General features: G+C 38.2%; 1 protein-coding gene across 1 annotated transcript in view; it reads left to right on the top strand.

Moving 5' to 3' along the window:
- LOC120466809 (inactive rhomboid protein 2) overlaps positions 1 to 23,105 on the top strand; it is a 311,775-nt gene that overhangs the window by 211,584 nt on the left and 77,086 nt on the right. The window contains exons 7-12 of the mRNA XM_089133992.1: positions 2,352 to 2,561; positions 6,573 to 6,701; positions 8,146 to 8,264; positions 8,407 to 8,619; positions 8,734 to 8,845; positions 9,260 to 9,334. Of these exons, the coding sequence (XP_088990118.1) occupies positions 2,352 to 2,561; positions 6,573 to 6,701; positions 8,146 to 8,264; positions 8,407 to 8,619; positions 8,734 to 8,845; positions 9,260 to 9,334 (858 nt within the window). The remainder of the gene's footprint in view (positions 1 to 2,351; positions 2,562 to 6,572; positions 6,702 to 8,145; positions 8,265 to 8,406; positions 8,620 to 8,733; positions 8,846 to 9,259; positions 9,335 to 23,105) is intronic.

Here is a 23,105-nt window from a genome sequence, read left to right as displayed (position 1 = left end):
GCAGCGCTCCCCATCCCGAGGTGGAGGCGTCTGTGGACACCACCTGTAGTAAAAATCCAAAAAACAAGAGCCTGGTGTGTGTACCAGGACCCTCTAAATGTCTATAAAGATGATCTAAAATTGCAATCTGGACATACTCTACCCCCCTGCTAGCCCTGTATGCAAATTGGCTGGGATCCAGGCCCCCACCCACCCTGAACAGCAGAAGCCGCTTTACGAATGTCTCAAATGACTTCATGACCAGTGAAGTCAATGCCACTGGTCTGTAGTCATTTAATGTGCTTGCAGAGTTGCCCTTTGCCACTGGAACTGTAATAGACTCCTTCCAAGCCATTGGGACCGTACCATGTTCCCAGGACATCTAAAAAATGTCAGCAAACACCCCACAGAGCTGCTCTGAACAGCACTTCAACAATCTCCCAGTAATTTATATCTGGTCCTGGACTCTTAATTACCTTAGTTTTCTTAAATACAGACCTAACCTCCTCCTTTGTAATTGAGAAAGGTATGGATTCAACCTGGGCCTGTTCCTCTGTAAGGTTCTTTAATTTGTCTGAAAAGTCATGAATATCAAAACGTGAAAAAAGTTCAATGCTTCAGATAACTCTCACTCATTTTTATACATTGGCAATTGAACTGGTTTATTTTGTGTTTTTTGCAAACCTATTATCCTTTATATATTATATATAAATATTTTATGTATAAATAACACATTTTACTAATACTGTATATACATGAATATGTGTGTATTTATATTTATAAAATGGCTAGTTCCAATCCTTGATTCTTATTGGTCAATAGCTGTGCTTTATTCATGATAAAACATGGCTATGACCGCTTCACCCAACAGTTCTATTTATTACTGCGCAACACTGCAGTTCCTATGTTTTTATTTGAGCCTAATGCATATTACACATTGGAGCGTTGTTGTTTTTCACGGTCAGGGACTATTTTTTTTCTAGCGGAAGGAAGGATTTTAGTGATTTTACTTCATGAAAGTTGCACTAATAATTTTTTTTTTTTTACTTTAATTTTTTTATTGTGTGGTAAGCGTTTTATAAAATCAATACGGTACTTGAGGCAAGTGCTGTATCGTGAATAAGTAACGGCTGAATGGGTTGCAGGCACTCTGTTTGTTGTGTTGTGTCTAACAATGCCCTTCAGCCGTTACTTATTCACGATAGAGCACAGCCTCTCATACCTTATTGTTTACATAAAAAATAATTATACACAGTACAATATATTATGTAAACACAGACTTTTATTTTGAATGCTATCAAACACGATTAATCGTTGCCCAGCACTAAATTTTATATATTATTATTAATAATATTATTATTATTATATTCACTTATATTATTTATTTATATACTTTATATACCTTTATGCACCCTCAACCCAAAACATCTTCCTGGTGTCACCTATTGTTCTTTATATTTCTTTTGCACTTTAATCTTACAATCGTTGTGCATTATTTTATTGTAGTTAAATGTTCAGAGTTCTTTTTGTTATATGAAAAAGGTTATTAAATCTGTTATAGGATGACACTTTTTTTGCAACTTATTCAATATTGTGTTAATATCGTATCCCGTCATAAAAGCTTCTGCAATTATTGTGACATGAAAATTTGATACGTCACATTCCTAATACCGTGAGTTTTTTAGTCCATTACACCCCAAAATTATTGACTAAAACAGAATGTTTTTGACTGTCATCTGGCTGTTTCTTACTTTTAGACTAGTCTGTTGAAAATTTCAGTTTAAACATGAGTGAAATTAGTCAAAGCACATATTATTATAAAACGGATGGTTCCGGTCCTTAATTCCGATTGGTTGAGCCACATTCGAAGCCGTTGTAAATTTACTCTACAAACATACACCTGTTACCGCATTACATTAGTATTAATGCGCAACTGCCATTTGTGATTCTTTGTTCTGGAACTGTATTGCTTGGCGGAGGGATACATGTATTATAATGTTATATTTTTTGTAAAATTTATGAATAAAATAAATAGTGAAATGTATATTTTTATGGAGTAACCGTTTTATAAAAGCAATAAGCCCCTTGAAGCCATGTTTTACAGTGAATTTAGAACAGCTAAGGGGGTTTTGCAAACCTCTGCTCTGCATCGTGCCTAACAACATCCCTTAACTGTTCTAAATTCACTGTAAATCACAGCTTCGCAAGGTTTATTGCTTTAATATACTCAGTTTATGGATGCTCAAGTTTCTATGTAGCTTTGAATCCTTTAATAAGATATTAAGGACATGTGGTCAGTTAATATGTGTGTATTTTAATTTTATTGCCATCACTACTTAATCATTTTTATCTTGTTCTCTGTCGCTCTTAAGATTGTGGATCCTTTGGCTCGTGGGCGGCAGTTCCGCTATGAAGAGTCTGAGCGACCACGGACACCCCATACAGCATATTCTCCTTGGACCCCAGGTGTGACCTCTCTCTGCTCATTCACCAGCCAGCGCTCGGGTTACACACGCTTGCCGAGGAGAAAAAGAGAATCTGTGGCCCGAATGAGCCTCCGTGCTGCGTCTAACCTTCTTAAGGTGTGTTTGTCACCATGGAAGTCTTTACATTACACATACTCTGTAGATATTTAGAATATTGTATTTAAGATTTAATTAGTGTTTAAAAAGTGAATTAAGATTTTTTTAGCATGTTAGCATTCACCTTCAGGTAAGGTATACATGTAAGGTATTCAGGTAAGGGTTAATTCACCCAAAAATGAAAATTTTGACATCATTTACTCACACTAATGCAATTTCAAACCAAACTTTCGTTTATCTTCGAAACAAAAATGAAGATCTTTTAATCTATTTAATCTGTCCCTCCATTTACAGTCCATGCAACTACCACTTTGATGTTTCAAAAAGTTCTTGATGAGATTAAAACTAATCCAAATGAATTGAGCAGTTAAGTCTTTGGGTTCTGAAGAGACATGCTAGCTTTATATGAGGAACAAGATTTAATTTGACAAGTACCCCCACCCCTCCCTGACTGGCGGGGAGTGTGAAAGAGAGAAATTGTTAGAGAGAGCAGCAGGGGTTGCGGAGTCTTCTAGACGGATCCAGGTCTCAGTCAAGTCCAGGATATTAAGAGTAGAATGAGATGTAAAGGCTGGAATGAAGTCAGCTTTATTGACTGCTGATTGACAATTCCATAGACCCATAGAAAGAGAGAGAGGTGAGTGTGAGGACAAGGGGATAGGGCGCAGATTAGCAGTATTGCACTGCCTTCTGTGTATGATGAGAGGTCGATGTCGAGAGACAACAGCAATATATTGAAACTGAAAGCACATATTGATTAAGTGAAATAAGTAAAATATAGGAAGGGAAAGGGTGAAGGAGATACTTAAGTGCCTTGCAGGTGTCCTTGCTCGGTGGAGTCACGCAGTTAGAGTCGCAGGTCTTTACCCGAGTCGGTCTGCACGAGGAGGAACACGACAGCTGAACGCTTCCGCGACAGCGCGCACGCTGCACACCTATAGTGCTTCCAATCACCTGAGTGAGAACAGCTGCAGCCGGCCGTTGCAATTACCACAAAAAGCCAATAACCCGAGAATGGGCGAAACCGAAACGAGCTGCAACTGGCTGTTGAAGAGCGCTACTTAAGTGCTAAAAAAATACAAACTCTAATCCCTGAGGTGCGCGGCAAAAAATCAAAATAGCGTGGCGCGTACAATACAGATGGCGTGGCGCGTACAATACAGATATTTATTCAAGATAAACAATTACAAATGAGCAAAGAATCGGAAATAGCCCTAATACTTGACAAATAGTAATCAAAGCAACAGGAGAATATAAGAAAAAACAAACTCCACCATTGTCTGCAATATTTATTTCTAATGTATTAAATCCTGGTAATTGGTTGATGAAACATTGATTAAAATTAAGATACAATTAATACAAAACAAAATTCACTTTAAAGAAATGAAAGGTTTACTGCCGCTACCAGGGAACTGTCACGTCTGTAACATTTTTTTTCCTCATAAATGCGAATACAGAAAATAAAAATGAATAAAATGAATATTTTATGTTCTGGGGAGAGCCAACCCTTCTTCATCCGGTGGGTAGTATTAATTTGGGTTTGTGCAGTGTAATTCACATAGCCTAGGCCTATTTATAAAAATATATATAATTTTCTGGGAATTTTTGACAAATGTCACGTCCATAACGCTGAAATTGCTCAATTTTAAATAATTTATCCTCAACTAGTTTTGTGGTGTAGGTCTATGTATTTTATAATGTTAACTTCAAATAATACTAATAGTAATTTAAAGATGTGGTAGCAGTAGATCTGGACGGGAAGGATAACTCGGAGTTGGAGGGGTGTGTTGTGATTCTGCCTTCTCACAGGTTCGTGGATCTGAATGTCAAGATTTCGGTTTTATATTACGTATCGTTACTGCCTTAAATGGATTCTTCTTGCAGATAAATATACTCAAACAGCTTAGGTTAGAAGCCTCCAGTGAGTTCAACACTGAGTTTCAGGGGATACCCGGGAAATGCTCAGAGGTGACGAGGGGAGTTGAGAAAAGCAATGTTTATTTCCAGCGAATTTAGCAAAGCTTTGTTAACTTTAATAGTCATTTAAATAACTTTAATAAATTATCTGGACTACAAAACCTTGGGAGTTTATTTTTTAAAAAGCAACAACAACAACAACAACATGTTATTTAATTGTTTTCCACATAATTGGCCCATATCTTATAATGGAACGTTATGACTCATTTCGCCAGAGCGGGTCACATATAAGCAAAGTATTATGTGGGCTTTGGATTCACACCTAAATGGTCAAATAGTCTACTCTCAGAAATGTCTTTTATGTGTTTAGTGAATGTAAACAAAAAAGTATATTGGATCCATGCATTCGGTCTTAAAGGTCCCGTTCTTCGCGATTCCATTTTTCAAACTTTAGTTAGTGTGTAATGTTGCTGTTAGAGCATAAATAATACCTGTAAAAATATAAAGCTCAATGTTTAATGAATAGCGATATATTTTATTTAACAGAAGTCCCCTTTCAAAGCATACAGCGAACACCCGGTTTGGACTACATCCCTCTACTTCCTTTTTTAATGACATAATTAGGAATACACAAAAATAGGGGGCGTGGTCTTGTTGCGCTCCCATTGAGAAGCAGCAGCTGCGCATGCATCTCCAATTTATGGTAAGAGGCGTGACGTTTCCGGGCAACGTGCGATAAGCTGCTGTCAAATCACAAAACGGCGGTTCGATGGCACATTCAGAACTTGTTACGTATTTCTGAAGGAGGGACTTCATAGAACAAGGAAGTCATCGGGCCGTTTTTTGGACAGTGAAAACAGCAGTATACAGATAAGTAAATTGTGTGAAAAATACAGTGTTTTTTACACACAAAACATGAACACATGTTATATTGCACACTGTAAACACAATCAAAGCTTTAAAAAACATGAAGAACTGGACCTTTAAAGTGACAGCAGCTCAATATCATTTCTTCAGTCTGTGTCATTAATGTTAATCAAACATAGGTAAAATCATTGACTGCTCTTGAATTAATAACTGCTGTAGCTTTAATAAGGATTAATCTACAGTTAAGACTATACATTGTTATTTAACATTTGATTACTTTTTTCAGTTTCTGTTGTAGACTATTACATATCTGAATTTTTACTGTTAGCACATCTGCCTGAAAAACTTAAAGCACTGGGTTTTAATTTGTATTTTTTGATCTTTTGTATTTATTTTTCAATTTAGTTCGTAATTAGTTTCTTTGTTCTTATTGTATTGCTGACTGTTTACTTGTCTTCTGTAACTGTTTTGACTTATTTTACTCTTTTGTATTGCCAGTATTAGATTTTTGCTGAAGTAGCTTATCTATAATTGTGAAATTTTAACTATATCGAAAAACACTCATATTATGAAATAAGACGTTGATCAAATCAGTAATCTTGAATCAGTAATCACCAAAATAATCGTCATTATGATTTTTGCCACAATCGAGCTGCCCTAATTCGTTGTAACAAGATTTTTTTGCGCTCACATTTGTCAACTGTCATTCTACTTTAATCAGAAAAAAGGAGTTCCGGTCCAGAGATATTTAACTCACTGAAGAAAGTACACAAATTCTTTCTAGGTATTGTATTTCATGTCATGTAGTTCATGGAGTGAACTGCAGCACTAATAGAGTCTCATCGAACGCGCACGTTGTGTAGCAGTGCATAGAAGACCAAGACTGGTCACTTTTCACTGCCATTATATGGATGAGCATGAGTCGGACATTTTCTTTTTAATTCTCCTTTTTTGATCCAAAAAGAAAAACAATACTACATTTGAACAAAACTGAGTAAATGATGACTTAATTTTCATTTTAAGGTGAACAATCACCTGCATGATTATGATAAATTAGTAATGAGTATATTTTGTACCTCTTTGATCATTATATATGAATTGTTCAGTTCTATTATGGCTAATTGGCTGAGTTCAAATATTATTATTACCTTTTGTTTCCTTGTATTATATTTCAATAAAAGTTGTCATGTGGTAACTGTCTTCTCCTGACATGTTATGGTTCTGTAGGGTCGACAGGGTCTACAGGGCACTCAAACTGGACGTGGATATCAGAGGAGGAGTTTTGCTCGTCACAGCTGGCTCGAGGAAGACACTGTGGATACAGTGGACACCTCTGATTCAGTTTTTTTTAGCAAAGTGCGTATATTTATCTGGGTTTGTCTCCAATCTTTTCCTCTCCTCTGTGCTTACTTGAATTGAAATCTTCAAATCTTATAAGTAGCCTATATTTTGTTTTGAAAACTGCACTTGCAGATAATAATATATTAATTGCTATTTAAGCCTGCTCAGAGAACACATTCATGACTGTTTATTAACACAAATATGTATCGCAAAATTGCACTTTGTAATAAATTAAACATTTGACTTAAAGTACTTTTTAAATAATTAATTTAATAAACTTTTTATGTCACACTTTTTTTGATGTGTTGACTAAATGTTTGTCGGTATCTTTGGCATGATACTTCAACCATATTTCAAAGACAATAGAATTGTGAAGTTACATGAAAAGGTTTCATTAAGAGTGCTTTTATTACCCACTTTAACTAATTGCATTCAATTTCAATTTTGCATTGTTTGAACTTACGTTTATTATTTTAAAAAGTATATTTACATAAGTACTCTTAAGTGCTCTTACTCGTAGGTGCATGTCCACTGTGAGACATAATCTATAAAAAAAAATCCAGAAATCTCAATATATGATATTTTAAAAATATTTATTTGTGATACAGCTGCAAATAATTATTTGAACACTTGTCTATCATCTAGAATTCTGATCCTCAAATATCTGTAAGTTTGCCTTTAAAATGTCCACCTCCACTCTATTTATTATCCTAAATTAGATGCACCTGTTTGAGGTTGTTAGCTGCATAGACACTTGTCCACCTCATGCAATCAGTAAGAATCCAACTACTAACATGGCCAAGACCAAAGAGCTGTCCAGCTTACTGTTGGTAATACACTAAGACGTCATGGTTTGAAATCATGCATGGCACGGAAGGTGCCCCTGCTTAAACCAGCACATGTCAAGGCCCGTCTTAAGTTTGCCAATGACCATTTAGATGATCCAGAGGAGTCAGGGGAGATAGTCAGGTGGTCAGATGAGACCGAAATAGAACTTTTTGGTCATAATTCCACTAACCGTGTTTGGAGGAAGGTCTCCAGACCTAAACCCAATTGAGAATCTTTGGAGGGAGCTCCAACTCTGTGTTTCTCAGCGACAGCCCAGAAACCTGACTGATCTAGAGAAGATCTGTGTGGAGGAGTGGGCCAAAATCCCTCCCGCAGCGTGTGCAAACCTGGTGAAAAACTACAGGAAATGTTTGACCTCTGTAATTGCAAACAAAGGCTACTATACCAAATATTGACATTGATTTTCTCAGGTGTTCAAATATTTATTTGCATCTATCTATCTATCTATCTATCTATCTATCTATCTATCTATCTATCTGTCTGTCTGTCTGTCTGTCTGTCTGTCTGTCTGTCTGTCTGTCTGTCTGTCTGTCTGTCTGTCTGTCTGTCTGTCTGTCTGTCTATAATGTGTACACGTTTTAATTAATGTCTCTGTTCCTCTCTTTCACAGGCTGATGTTCATGAGGAGCTTTATTCTATGGCAGATGATGTTTTTGAGTCACCCCCTTTATCAGCCTCTTGTCCTGTGGCAAAAGTTTCTTTGGGCGAGGGAATATTATTCCCTAGTTTGTAAGTTAAAAGCAGATGTTTTAAAGAATTTAAATTATGACAGTATACAATTATAACATGCCTTACAAAAGCCTATTCAGTAGCTTTTCACTTTAGTACTCACCTGATTTAATCTTACTGTTACTTTTCTCTTTTTCTCCAGAGGAAAAAAGAAAATCCCCAAAACTGTGACATCCTCTAGGAAAGCCTCTTCTCATCGTGGTGGTCGAATTGCCTCCAAAGTGAAGCACTTTGCGTTTGATAAGCAGAAGCGTCAGTATGGGATGGGTGTGGTGGGGAAGTGGCTGAACCGACACTATAGAGGCAGCCTCAGCAGCCAAGTACAGAAACAACTAGAAGATTTTCACAGTCATCGGTGAGTAAAAAAAGCCCAATTAGGCTCCTCAAAATCACCAGAAACTTTGCAGCCTTAGATGTTGCTTTTAAACTATTCAGAGAAAGATGTGATCATTCATTGTTTCTTTGTCAGGCCATATTTTACCTACTGGATCACCTTCGTGCATATTGTCATAACACTGCTGGCCTGCATTACATATGGATTTGCTCCTGTGGGCTTTGCCCAGCACACCACTACTCAGCTGGTAAGATAACAAAAAGAGTGTTTAGAAGACCTCTAAGCATAATATTATCTATATTATGTAATTATAGAAGTCCATTTTACATCTGTTATGTCAAACATTATGCAGCTTTTTCTGTGGGGGCCTGGTCTGATATTTTGGCTTGCTTAGTTGTGGATAATATTCAACAATATTATTGATCTGCCTTACTTAAGGTGGATGTTGACACAATTTTCTTCTAAAAACAATACAACTTTGTTGTATTATTTTCATGTTATCACTGTGAAGTTGCTTTGATACAATATGTATTGTAAAAAGTGCTATATAAATAAAGGTGACTTGACTTGACGTGTAATTCCACAAGAGCAATTACAAAACTGTTTATTATACATTTGGTTGCCCATTATCCATTCCATTCCTTTTTCCTCTTTTTTTAAGGTACTGAGAAACAAAGGAATTTATGAGAGTGTAAAGCATGTGCAGCAGGAGAACTTCTGGATTGGTCCTTGCTCTGTAAGTGACACACAGTGTGATTCACAACATCAGACTTAACAACTAGATAGACACTGTTAATGGGTCCAAATTCTTTATCAGATCCCAAAAACAAACGACAAATGCTGTTAATATACACTCACTGTGTCCTGTAGTAATAACAAAAAATCTTTTGTTTTTATTTGTGTCAAGCACACAGGATGTTTTTTGGAACTAAACTTTTAATGTTAAACTGCTATATTTACACTGGATATAACACGTCTCCAAATCCCTGGGGCAGCTGTTTTTTTGTGATGTAAAAAATTAAACCAAGATAAATAATATTAGAACTTGGTACCTTTAATTAAAAAAATTACACACTAGGCATTGCCACTGAATACCAAAGTCACATTTCAGAGAGAGAGAAAAACATCACATCCCTGAATGAATGCTTAGCTGAAGCACTATTTTGATTTTATTACATCACTCAGTCTGTTTGGATATGTCTATCAGCTTGGCACATCTTTACTTTGGAATATTTTCCCACTGTTCTTTGCAAACACATTCCAGATCTGTTAAATTGCGAGGGCTTCTCTGTGCACAGGCCTGTTTAGGTCCCTCCACAGATTTTCTGTCGGATTCAGGTCTGGTCTCTGGCTTAGCCATTCCTAAAAAATGTATCTATCTTTGTTGAAGCCATTTTTTTTTTTTGATAATTAGATGTGTTTTGGAGTGAAGTCTTGCTATCATTGAAGCGTTGTCATGCTGTCATACTGTCATACTGTCATGTTAGTTTGACTTTATTGTCTGTTCAGATTTCCTGGACAGAAATTCATCCTTAATGCTTTGCAATCATCGATCTGTAAACAATATTAAGGATCCTCCTATCAATACTAAAATTTCTTAACTTCTTGAGTAGACCTAAATGCTGTCTTGTTTTCTTTTGTATATGGTCCACATTTTCCTGGGATGAGAGTTTGTCATCAATAATTGTACCTAAATATTTAAAATTTGAAAATTGCTCTTCCTTTACACCTTTTATAGTAACTTGTTCATATGGGAGGCCAGCCGTACCTGTACTATTTTGATTCCTACAACACAATTCCTTTGTCTTCTCAATGTTCAATTCTAGATGACTGTCATCAAACCATTGTACAAGACTTTTAATATACTCAAAATAACAATTTATGTCTGTTTGGCAAGAAATTAAAACCAAGTCATCAGCGTATTTGATTAAAGTGAGATCTTCCCTGTTACATTGAAGTTCAGTGCTTCAATGAAGCAGTGCTTCGCCTGTGCTTCCCCCAATATAGTCCCAAGTCAATATCTGCCTAGGAAATCGCCTAGTGTTAATCTGCATAGAAATTTGTACTTGTGAATACGCAGGCCACAAGAAGTAATTACGTGGGTTTGTTTATTTTTTTTAATCACTTTTACTCAGGACATGCTAGCTGGCAACAAAGGATTCCATTCATTGTGCTAAGCTAAGCTAGCGCCGACCCTGTCAAACTAAAACAATGCATGCACTGAGACAAAAATGCATTTGCATACATATCTAAATGTAGGAAAGGATGTGAATAAGCACTATTTAAAAAAACGGTGGAGTTTTCCTTTAAGACAGCGACAGCGAGTTTGATCGCCAGAAGTTCCCGGTTGCCGATATCGTAATTCTGCTCCTTGGAAAAGAAGGAACATGGATGTAATCGAGGAGGATACCCCTGTCGCTGTGATTGTACCGCTCTTTCCCCTGTGATGGAGGCGTCAACCTCAATGAGAAAAGCAAGATCAGGATCTGGATGGATGAGGGTAGGAGCGGAGCTGAAAGAGGCTTTGAGTTCCTCAAATGCGTTAGTGGCGTTAGTTCCAGGGCAGAGACTTGGCCCCTTTTTTCAGGAGAGAAGTGATGGGTGCACTGATCTGACCGAAACCTTGAATGAATCTGCGGTAGACAACTTTCCTTTGGTCCATGGTGATCCCGTGAGAAGAAATCGCATAACCCAGGAAGTGAATGGTTTCTTGATGGAACTCACATTTCATTTCATTGGACATGATGGTGGTGCTCGGACAAGTTGGTTGAGTATATGAATATATATCGTCTATATAGATGATGACAAACTGGTGTAAATAGTCCCTGAAGATCTCGTTCATGAACCCTTGAAACACTGCCGGAGCAATGGACAACCCAAAGGGCATGACCCAATACTCGTAGTGGCCAGCAGGGGTAATGAACCTAGTCTTCCACTCGTCTCCTTTCCTGATCCTCACCAAATTGTAAGTCGGGTTTAGTGAAGATCCGAGCACCACAAAGTTGTTTTAGAGCGGCCTGGACCAGAGGTAGAGGATATTGATACTTGACAGTGGAGTTATTAAGAGTCCGGTAGTCAATACAGGGGCGCAAGCCTCCGTCCTTTTTGCTTACAAAAAAGAAACTTAAATCGGCAGTATTTTTTTACAGATATTTCTTCCCGAACTCACTTTTGTGATAAAGTGCAGTAATGTTACTAACGTTAGTGTTTTTGAAGCAATTGAATGCCTTCAAACAAAAGCTACCAGAGGAATCATCAGGAAAAGTAAAAGGCCAGTTTTAAAGTTTTAAAAAAATAAACCATGTTCAATTTGTATATATTGTTCTTGAATTATTTGAAGAAAAAACAACATACTAAAAACGGCAGCCTAATCTCAGGAGCTGTACACTCATGGCGTTTAAAAAAAACGCGGCGCTCCCATTGAAAACAATTGAAAACATACGCCAGGGGCGTGGAAAAACGCTTTGGTGGACACATGGCTTAGTTTCAAGTGGGGGAGGGCGCAGATTTGCATTTGAATGTTGTGTTATATTCTAAAACATTTAATATGTGACACACACACAACTGAGAAACATTTTGATGTCATCATAAGCACACATGCGCATACACACATTTTTTTTTACAGAACTGCTAAAGACTATAAATATAAAGATGTAAAGTTATTATTTTCCAAAACGCTATAAATCCATTTCAGTAGTTTTCAGGAAAATTAAATTTTTTACCTAGACCCACACATTTTGTGATGAAAATGAAATTATCCTAATAAAATGTTTTATTGGTTCAGTCTGAACATGTTGAACAATGATTATTAAATTAAACAACAATATTGTTTATGATAAATTAAAAGTTAATTTTATTTTATTTTTTCAAAACGCTATAAATCCATCCATTTTTTTTCATAAATGTATGGTTTGTCAAAGAAAAGAAAAAAAACAAGAGAACGTGCAACATATAATCAGGGGCTCATACTATAAATTAATATAAATTAAATTTAGTAACTCAACCTGAAAAAAGTAATGATAGTAATGTATATGTAAAATTATTTAGTAGGCTAATGCATTTAGAGTCATTTTTGTCAAACCTGTAACAAATAGGACCAATTTGTCCACTACATATGCATGAAAAAAAAAGATTATTATTAGGGCCCAAGCCCTGAAAGGGCGAAGGCCCTATTGTTTTCCTTAGGATTATTATTATTATTATTAGGGCCCAAGCCCTGAAAGGGCGAAGGCCCTATTATTTTCTTTAGGATTATTATTAGGGCCCAAGGGCGAAGGACCTATTAAATTAAATTTAGTAACTCAACCTGAAAAAAGTAATGATAGTAATGTATATGTAAAATTATTTAGTAGGCTAATGCATTTAGAGTCATTTTTGTCAAACCTGTAACAAATAGGACCAATTTGTCCACTACATATGCATGAAAAAAAAAGATTATTATTAGGGCCCAAGCCCTGAAAGGGCGAAGGACCTATTGTTTTCCTTGGGATTATTAGGGCCCAAGCCCTGAAAGGGCGAAGGCCCTATTGTTTTCCTTAGGATTCTTATTAGGGCCCAAGCCCTGAAAGGGCGAAGGCCCTATTGTTTTCCTTCCTATTATTAGGGCCCAAGCCCTGAAAGGGCGAAGGCCCTATTGTTTTCCTTCCGATTATTAGGGCCCAAGCCCTGAAAGGGCGAAGGCCCTATTGTTTTCCTAAGGATTATTTATTAGGGTCCAAGCCCTGAAAGGGCGAAGGCCCTATTGTTTTCCTTGGGATTATTTATTATTAGGGCCCAAGCCCTGAAAGGGCAAAGGCCCTATTGTTTTCCTAAGGATTATTAGGGCCCAAGCCCTGAAAAGGCGAAGGCCCTATTGTTTTCCTTAGGATTATTAGGGCCCAAGCCCTGAAAGGGCGAAGGCCCTATTGTTTTCCTTGGGATTATTTATTATTAGGGCCCAAGCCCTGAAAGGGCGAAGGCCCTATTGTTTTCCTTAGAATTATTTATTATTCTTTATTATTTTTCTGCTACCTTTTGGGCATTTTTGGGGCCCTTAACATGCTCGAAAACTCTTGAAACTTTGCACACGGGTCAGAATTCACGGCCATCAGAGCCGGGCTGAAGATGGTACCCGGGCGTGGCAGGGCGGCTCGTCAGCGCCCCCTGGAATGGGGTCCGAACACTTGGTCCATAACTCAAACACGCTTGTATGTAATAATATGAAACTCGGTACACATGTTGATCTCATCGTTTCATCTATACCTCGCGCTCTTACTTTTTACCCCAGCCCAACAGGAAGTCGGCTATTGAGGTTTGTTTGTAAAACGCTCGCAATGGAATGTGAAATACTCCTCCTAGAGCTTTGATCCAAATTCGAAATACGAATACTCGGTCAGCGTGAAGTCAAGACATTGAGGATGAAAGTTTGCGAGGGGATTTTTGATATCTCGAACGGTTTGGCCGTGGCGAGGAAACGAAATTATGGCGAGAAATGTGAAACAGGAAGTTTGTTATAACTTCAGCATACATTAACTGATCTTGATGAAACTTCAGCAGTGTGTTCGCTGTAAGAGGACGATCACATGGATGTGACTATTGTGAGTCAAGGTTATAGCGCCACCAACTGGCAGCAGTAAGTGAGTCACTTTCAAAATGCTTTGAAATCACCCTCTTATTTTAACCCGATTTGCTTCAAACTTAATCTGTATAATGTAAATACACGGCAGATGTAGACCTGTGAATGGATTCTTGATATCTTTGAAACTGTTGCCGTGGCAACGCATCAAACTTTACCATTCTTTTAGGATGCATTTGAGACTCTTAGCATTCTTGAAATTGCATAAAACTCGACAGACACATCACATTTATTAGCCAGTAGACATGTGCAAAGTTTCAGAAACGGGCGTGGTGAGGGCTCAGTAGCGCCACCTTTTGACAAAAGTGGGGTTGTTAGTTTTATCTACAGTTACAAAAATCGGTATGTATATTGTACTCCTCGAGCCGGACAACTTTCCAATTGACACTCATTAGCTAGGACCCACAGAAAGTCAGATATTTTTGTTTGAATGTAGAGAAAATCTCAGAATTTTGCCAGTCTCTCAGTGTCTCTCTGTGTGAGTGAGAGGAGGGGCGCCTGCCTGTCAGGTTAATTTTAACCCTTTATTTGCAGTGTGCGAATTCTCTGGCATTTTCGGGGGCCTTAACAACATCTAAAACTCTTGAAACTTTGCACACGGGTCAGAACCCATGGCCATCAGGGCCGGGCTGAAGCTGGTAACCGGGCGTGGCAGGGCGGCTCGACAGCGCCCCCTGGACTGGGATTCGAACATTTGTCCATAAATCAAACACACTTGCATGAATTAATATGAAACTCGGTACAATTATAGATCACATCAGGCCAAACAACTTTCGTGCTCTAAGTTTTACGACAGTTCAAATGGAAGTTGGGAATTATGGGTTGTTTGAATAATTGTCCTAGGAGAAATACATCAAATAACAACGCATGTGTTTACCAATCACAACCAAACTCGGTGTGCATGAAGTCAAGACATTGAGAATGCTCAATTCCGGATGGATTTTTGATATCTCGAACGGTCTGGCCGTGGCGAGGAAATGAATTTTATGACTAAAAAAGGACACATAAAGTGTGTTATAACTTTGCTCATTTTACCTACAGTTACAAAACTTGCCACATATATTGTTCTCGTCAAGCCGATCAACTTTCCAATTTAAAGTCATTCGCTCTGAGCAACAGAAAGTCAGATATTGTAGTTTGAATGGATTAATTTCTCCTGCGATTCACTCTCTCTCTCTCTCTCTCTGTGTGTTTGTGCGTGTGTGGGTGTGGGTGTGTGTGTCTGTGTGGGGAGGGGAGGGCTGTTGTCTGTGTTTATGTGTGTGTGTGTGTGGCTGGCTGCGATTTTTCCTACAAGTCCTTGTCTCTAAGTCCTTGTCTTTTTGCATAACAATTTTGTATTTTTTTAAAATGACAAAATAGGAATATAACCCCCATCTTTTAAATGTATAGGGTGCTTTAAATAAAAGTAAGATTGTATTTGTAATTGAAGCTGAATGAATTTAAAATTCATGTGCTACATTTCGATATATTTGTTTTCCTTAAGATTTTAAAACACTAACTTCATTCTTATCTGAATTACAAATATTTGTTTCTGTATAAAATAATACTCTGACTAAAAACACATTTGATTTTTCTTTTTGCATTGTTATTTACAAGTATTTATGTGTGTGTGTGTGTGTGTGTGTGTGTGTGTGTGTGTGTGTGTGTGTGTGTGTATGTGTGTGTGTGTGTGTGTGTAAATATATTAAGTGCAGGTTTTTTTAAAATAAAGTAGAATTTCTATAACTCTATGTGTTGAACTAATAAATCACTCTTGTGTGTGTTAAACACAATTTACTTAATACAGACAACCTTATTATAAAGATAAATAACAAATCCAAAAAATATATGATCATAATCTATGACAAAAAAAGCCATTACAAACTATATTAGTGGAAAATACACATTGCTCTTTGTATTGTTGTAAAATACATTCATGAAAAACAAGATAACAAAAATCAAAAAGATACATTATTTTAGATATAGCCATGGCTGCTATAAAATTGATATATGTTTTAAATGTATAGCAGAGATGTTAAATGAGGCAGCAACATACAAACTTTCTAGAACAACATGGACCTGAATAGCTGGTTTTTACAGAGGACAGTGAAGAGGAAGAGGATGCAAATCAAACAGCTCATTCTCAGACTACACAGCAAACAGCTTAAGTTTTTAGTGCTTTGTTTGAGATTTTTAGTGCTCTGTCCTATCTATTATAAACATATAATAGATAGAACAGAACAAGAAAGACAATTAATAATCTGTCATTGCGTCACTGCATTATGATATGAAAGGCTCAGTACAGTGTGGCACAAAGCGCTTATGCGCATCCCGAGTGGAGAATGATGCGCTTAAAGCCACATGGAGTTACAGCGCACAGCACATCGAGTCCGCATTGATGCAAGCTCTACAATACACTTCTTTTCGACAGTAAAAGCGGGGGTTACGTTTTTGCACGTCGTACAGAATAACCCTAAAGGCACCAAGGTGGCGGTGCCACCGGCTTTATATTAAATATAAATATAGCTGTGAGCAGCGATAAAGGGCCAAAGCCGGCGGTACCACCATCCCGGTTCCTTTAGGTAACTAAAGGCATCGGGGTTGCGGTGCCACCGGCTTGGGCCCACAATCGCTGCTCGCAGCTATATTTATTCTTCTAATTATTTTTCTGCTACCTTTTGGCCATTTTTGGGGCCCTTAACATGCTCGAAAACTCTTGAAACTTTGCACACGGGTCAGAACCCGCGGCCATCAGGGCCGGGCTGAAGATGGTACCCGGGCGTGGCAGGGCGGCTCGTCAGCGCCCCCTGGAACGGGGTCCGAACATTTGGTCCATAACTCAAACACGCTTGTATGTAATGATATGAAACTCGGTACACACGAAGATCTCATCGTTTCATCTATACCTCGCGCTCTTACTTTTTACCCCAGCCCAACAGCAAGTCGGCTATTGAGGTTTGTTTGTAAAATGCTTGCAATGGAATGTGAAATACTCCTCCTAAAGCTTTGATCCAAATTCAACGAAACTCAGTCAGCGTGAAGTCAAGACATTGAGGATGAAAGTTCGCGAGGGGATTTTTGATATCTCGAACGGTTTGTCCGTGGCGAGGAAACGAAACTATGGCGAGAAACGTGAAACAGGAAGTGTGTTATAACTTCAGCATACATTAACTGATCTTGTTGAAACTTCAGCAGTGTGTTCGCTGTAAGAGGACGATCACATGGATGTGACTATTGTGAGTCTAAGTTATAGCGCCACCAACTGGCAGCAGGAAGTGTGTCACTTTCAAAATGCTTTGAAATCACCCTTTTATTTTTACCCGATTTGCTTCAAACTTCATCTGTATAATGTAAACATACGGTAGATGTAGACCTGTGAATGGATTCTTGATATCTTTTAAACTGTTGCCGTGGCGACGCATCAAACTTTAACATTCTTATAGGATGCTTTTGAGACCCTTAGCATGCTTCAAATTGCATGAAACTCGACAGACACATCACATTTATTAGCCAGTAGACATGTGCAAAGTTTCAGAAATGGGCGTGGTGAGGGCTCAGTAGCGCCACCTTTTGACAAAAGTGGGGTTGTTAGTTTTAACTAGAGTTACAAAAATTGGTATGTATATTGTACTCCTCGAGCCGGACAACTTTCTAATTTACACTTATTAGCTAGGACCCACAGAAAGTCAGATATTTTTTGTTTGAATATGGTCTGGCTCACTCCGAGCCTACATGTCTCTGTGTCTCTGTGTCTTTGGCTGTCTGTGTGTGTGTGGCTGTCTTTGTGTGTGTGTGCAGGGGGAGGGGGCTTAACCATTTCACTGCTGTGTGTATGACCTGCATAAAGAAAATACATTTCTCAAGCCTGGTATTTTTTAAATAAGTTTTTATTTTAATTTTTTATAAGTAAAGGCATATAACTAGTTTAATTGTAGTGCATTGACAATAGTTTTATATAATTACTTTATTAATCAGATTAACTTCAATAAACTTGGTCTGAAAATTTGGTCCATAAATCAAACACACTTGCATGTAATAATATGAAACTCGGTACACATAGATCTCATCGGTTCATATATACTTCACACTCTTACTTTTTACCCCAGCCCAACAGAAAGTTGGCTATTTAGGGTTGTTTGTAAAAAAACATGCAATGGAATAATTTAAAGTACTTCTCTAGAGAATTCAGAGAAATGCCACAAAACTCGATCAGCGTAAAGTCAAGACATTGAGGATAAAAAATTGGCAGGGGATTTTTGATATCTCGTACGGTTTGGCCGTGGCGAGGAAACGAAATTATAGCGAGAAACGTGAAACAGGAAGTGTGTTATAACTTCAGCATACATTAACTGATCTTGATGAAACTTCAGCAGTGTGTTCACTGTAAGAGGCCGATCACATGGATGTGACTATTGTGAGTCAAATTTATAGCGCCACCAACTGGCAGCAGGAAGTGTGTCACTTTCAAAATGCTTTGAAATCACCCTCTTATTTTTACCTAATTTGCTTCAAACTTCATCTGTATAATGTAAATACATAGCAGATGAAGACCGGTGAAAGGATTCTTGATATCTTTGATACTTGATATCTTTTGATGCATCAAACTTTAAAATTATTGTTTTTAATGGTTTTGAGACTCTTAGCGGCTTTTGGGGCCCTTAACGGGTTTGAAAACTCTTGAAACTTTGCACACACGTCAGATCCCATAGCCATCTGAGCCGGGCTGAAGATGGTACCTGGGTGTGGCAGGGGGGCTAGACAGCGCCCCCTGGAACGGGGTCTGAAAACTTGGTCCATAAATCAAACACACTTGCATGTAATAATATGAAACTCGGTACACATGTTGATCTCATCATTTCATATATACTTCACACTCTTTCTTTTTACCCCAGCCAACAAGAAGTCGGCTATTGAGGGTTGTTTGTAAAACGCATGCAATGAAATTTGAAATACCTCTCCTAGACCTCTGATCCAAATTCGATGAAACTCGGTCAGCATGAAGACAAGACATTGAGGATGAAAGTTTGCGAGGGGATTTTTGATATCTCAAACGGTTTGGCTGTGGCGAGAAACATGAAACAGGAAGTGTGTCATAACTTCAGCATACATTAACTGATCTTGATGAAACTTCATCAATTTGTTCGCTGTAAGAGGATGATCACATGGATGTGACTATTGTGAGTCAAAGTTATAGCGCCACCAACTGGAATGCACCAACGCAGGAAGTGTGTCACTTTCAAAATGCTTTGAAATCACCCTCTTATTTTTACCCAATTTGCTTCAACCTTCATCTGTATAATGTAAACATACGGCAGATGAAGACGTGTGAATGGATTCTTGATATCTTTGAAACTGTTGCCGTGGCAACGCTTCAAACTTTGAAATTATTTTAGGATGCTTTTGAGACTCTTAGCATGCTTGAAATTGCATGAAACTCAACAGACACATCACATTTATTAGCCAGTAGACATGTGCAAAGTTTCAGAAACGGGCATGGTGCAAGGACTAAATAGCGCCACCTTTTGACAAAAGTGGGGTTGTTAGTTTTATCTACAGTTACAAAAATCGGTATATACATTGTACTCCTCAAGCCGGACAACTTTCTAATACATAGTCATTAGCTCGGACCAAGAGGAAGTCAGATATTTTGGTTTGAATATGGTGAGCCTCTCTCTGAGCCTACGTCCCTGTATGGCAAGCCCTTTTAACATTTAAAAGCTAAGTTTGCCTATCCGTAATTAACATTGTAGATATCAACGACGTCTTTCTGTCTAGTCGTAATTACATTTGGATAGTTTTTATTATCATTTAAGATATCTGTAACATAATTGTGACTAGTCGAAATGCCATTTTAACATTTAATCATGAAAGGGCCAAAGCCTTTGGCACCGCCACCCCGGTGCCTTTAGGACCCGCCATCGCTGCTCGCAGCTATATTTATTATTATTATTTATACGACTATTCGGGCACTTTTGGGGCCCTTAACATGCTCAAAAACTCTTGAAACTTTGCACACGGGTCAGAACCCGCGGCCATCAGGGCCGGGCTGAAGATGGTACCCGTGCGTGGCAGGGGGGCTAGACAGCGCCCCCTGGAACAGGGTCCGAAAACTTGGTCCATAAATCAAACACGCTTGCATGTAATAATATGAAACTCGGTGCACATATAGATATACCTCATACTCATACACGTATACCTCATACTATTACTTTTTACCCCAGCCCAACAGGAAGTCGGTTATTAAGGGTTGTTCATAAAACACACGCAATGGAATTTGAAATACTCCTCCTAGAGAATTCAAACACACGGCATGAAACTCGGTCAGCATGAAGTCAAGGCATTGAGGATGAAAGTTTGCGAGGGGATTTTTGATATTGCGAACGGTTTGGCCGGGGCGAGGAAATGAAATTATGGCTAGAAACGTGAAACAGGAAGTGTTTTATAACTTCAGCATACATTAACTGATCTTGATGAAACTTCAGCAGTGTCAAGTCAAGTCAAGTCACATTTATTTATATAGCGCTTTTCACAATACAGATTGTATCAAAGCAGCTTCACACTGATAACATGAAAGTAGCACAACACAGATCAACAACATTGCTAAACACTAAATAACCCCAACTGAGCAAGCTCAAAGCAAGCCAAAAGCAATGCGACAGTGGTAAGGAACCAAAACTCCATCAGATTGGATGGAGAAAAAACCTTGGGAGAACCCAGGCTCAGTCGGGGGCCAGTTCTCCTCTGGCTTACATTCATATTGTTTAAATATAAATATTAAATATAAATATTGTTTATGAATCAAACGGCGCCATAACATATCGCAGGCGTTGAGTCGTCTCTTCACAGGCGTTGAGTCGTCTCATCACAGGCGTTGGGGCATCCGAAATCCCCGTGAGAGGCTGGACACAAAACTGGACCTGACGAACGCCATTTTTCTCGGGACAAGCGTCCCGAGATAACAGCAGAAAGGCAGATGGGAAATAATTAGCATAGCTGATGTTCATAATGATTTCCGTTATAACTCACAAACTCTCCCTAACCTGAACTCTCCGCAACCCAACCATACGCGCCGACCATACGCGCCGACCCGTTTGTCTAAAAGGCTGTCGAGCCCCACTGGTGCGTTAAGCAGTTTCAGTGGCAAACGGTTCCGTATGGCATAACAGAGGACTAGAAGGTAAGCATTATGTGAATGCTTGACTAAAGAGATGCGTCTTTAATCTAGTTTTAAACTGTGTCAGCGAGTCAGAGCCTCGGACCGTATCGGGAAGGCTATTCCAGAGTTTTGGAGCTAAATGCGAGAACGCCCTCCCTCCTTTACTGGACTTCGATATCCTAGGAATGACCAGAAGCCTTGAATTTAGTGATCTTAAGGAACGCGGTGGATTGTAGGGCGAAAGAAGGTCCGTTAAGTACATAGGAGCTAAACCATTTAGGGCTTTATAGGTCAGTAGTAGTATTTTGTAGTTGATGCGGAACTTAATAGGTAACCAGTGTAGAGATGATAAAATCGGTGTTATATGATCATATTTTCTTGACCTAGTAAGAACTCTAGCAGCTGCATTTTGTACTAACTGTAGCTTGTTTATTGAGGATGCAGGACAACCAGCTAATAAAGCATTACAGTAATCTAGTCTCGAGGTCATGAATGCGTGAACTAATTTTTCTGCATCAGAAATAGATAGCATGTTACGCAGCTTAGCAATGTTTCTAAGGTGGAAAAAGGCTGTTCTTGTAACATATGAAATATGATTTTCGAACGACAAGTTGCGGTCAAGTATAACACCCAGGTCTTTTACTGTAGTGGATAAAGTAACAGGACATCCGTCTATATTAAAGTTGTATTGTGAGAGGTTTTGTGAGTAGTTTTTTGGACCAATAAGTAATACCTCCGTTTTATCTGAATTTAATAGCAGGAAATTACGCGTCATCCAGCATTTTATATCTTTGAGACACTCTGTCATTTTAGATGAGTTAGTGTTTTCATCTGGTCGTGATGAAATATATAATTGAGTGTCGTCAGCGTAACAGTGGAAATTAATTCCATGTTTTCTTATAATATTATCAAGTGGCAGCATATATATTGAGAATAGCAGAGGGCCTAAAACTGATCCTTGCGGTACTCCATAGTCTACTGACGTTATCTTTGATTTTTTCCCATTTAAACATACAAAATTAGAACGGTCCGATAAGTACGATCTAAACCAGCTTAATGCCTGTCCCTGGACACCGGTGAAGTTTTGTAGTCGATCCAAGAGTATTTTATGATCTATAGTGTCGAACGCAGCGCTAAGATCAAGTAGGACTAGTATTGAAATACAGCCTTGGTCAGAAGCTAAAAGTAAATCATTTGTAATTTTAACTAGCGCAGTTTCTGTACCATGATGCGGTCTGAATCCTGACTGGAATTTTTCATAGATATCATTTTCTCGCAAAAAAGAGCACAATTGAGCGGACACTACTTTTTCAAGTATTTTGGACATAAATGGAAGATTTGAAATGGGTCTGTAATTTGCCAAGTTATTTGGATCTAATTGTGGTTTCTTAATGAGCGGTTTTATTACTGCCAGCTTGAATATTTTTGGGACATGACCTAAAGATAAAGACGAGTTAATAATATTGAGGAGAGGCTCTTCCACTGCAGGTAATAGTTCTTTCAGTAGTTTAGTGGGTATTGGATCTAATAAACATGTTGTTGGTTTAGATACAATGATAAGTTTATTTAGCTCCTCCTGTCCTATCGTTGTAAAGCGGTTTAGTTGTTCTAGAGGGGCCATAATTGAAGCTGAATCATAAGACACCATGGAGGATTGTACATTTATAATTGTGTTTCGGATGCTTTCTATTTTCGCATTGAAGTAATTCATAAAATCATTACTACTAAACTGTAACGGTATATTTTGCTCTGGTG

The sequence above is a fragment of the Pimephales promelas genome, chromosome 8 (genome assembly GCF_988280905.1).
Source record: "Pimephales promelas chromosome 8, fPimPro1.hap1.1, whole genome shotgun sequence".
NCBI classification, from domain to species: Eukaryota; Metazoa; Chordata; class Actinopteri; order Cypriniformes; family Leuciscidae; genus Pimephales; species Pimephales promelas.
Note: the sequence above shows the minus strand (reverse complement) of the source record. Positions and strands in the feature narration are given on the sequence as shown.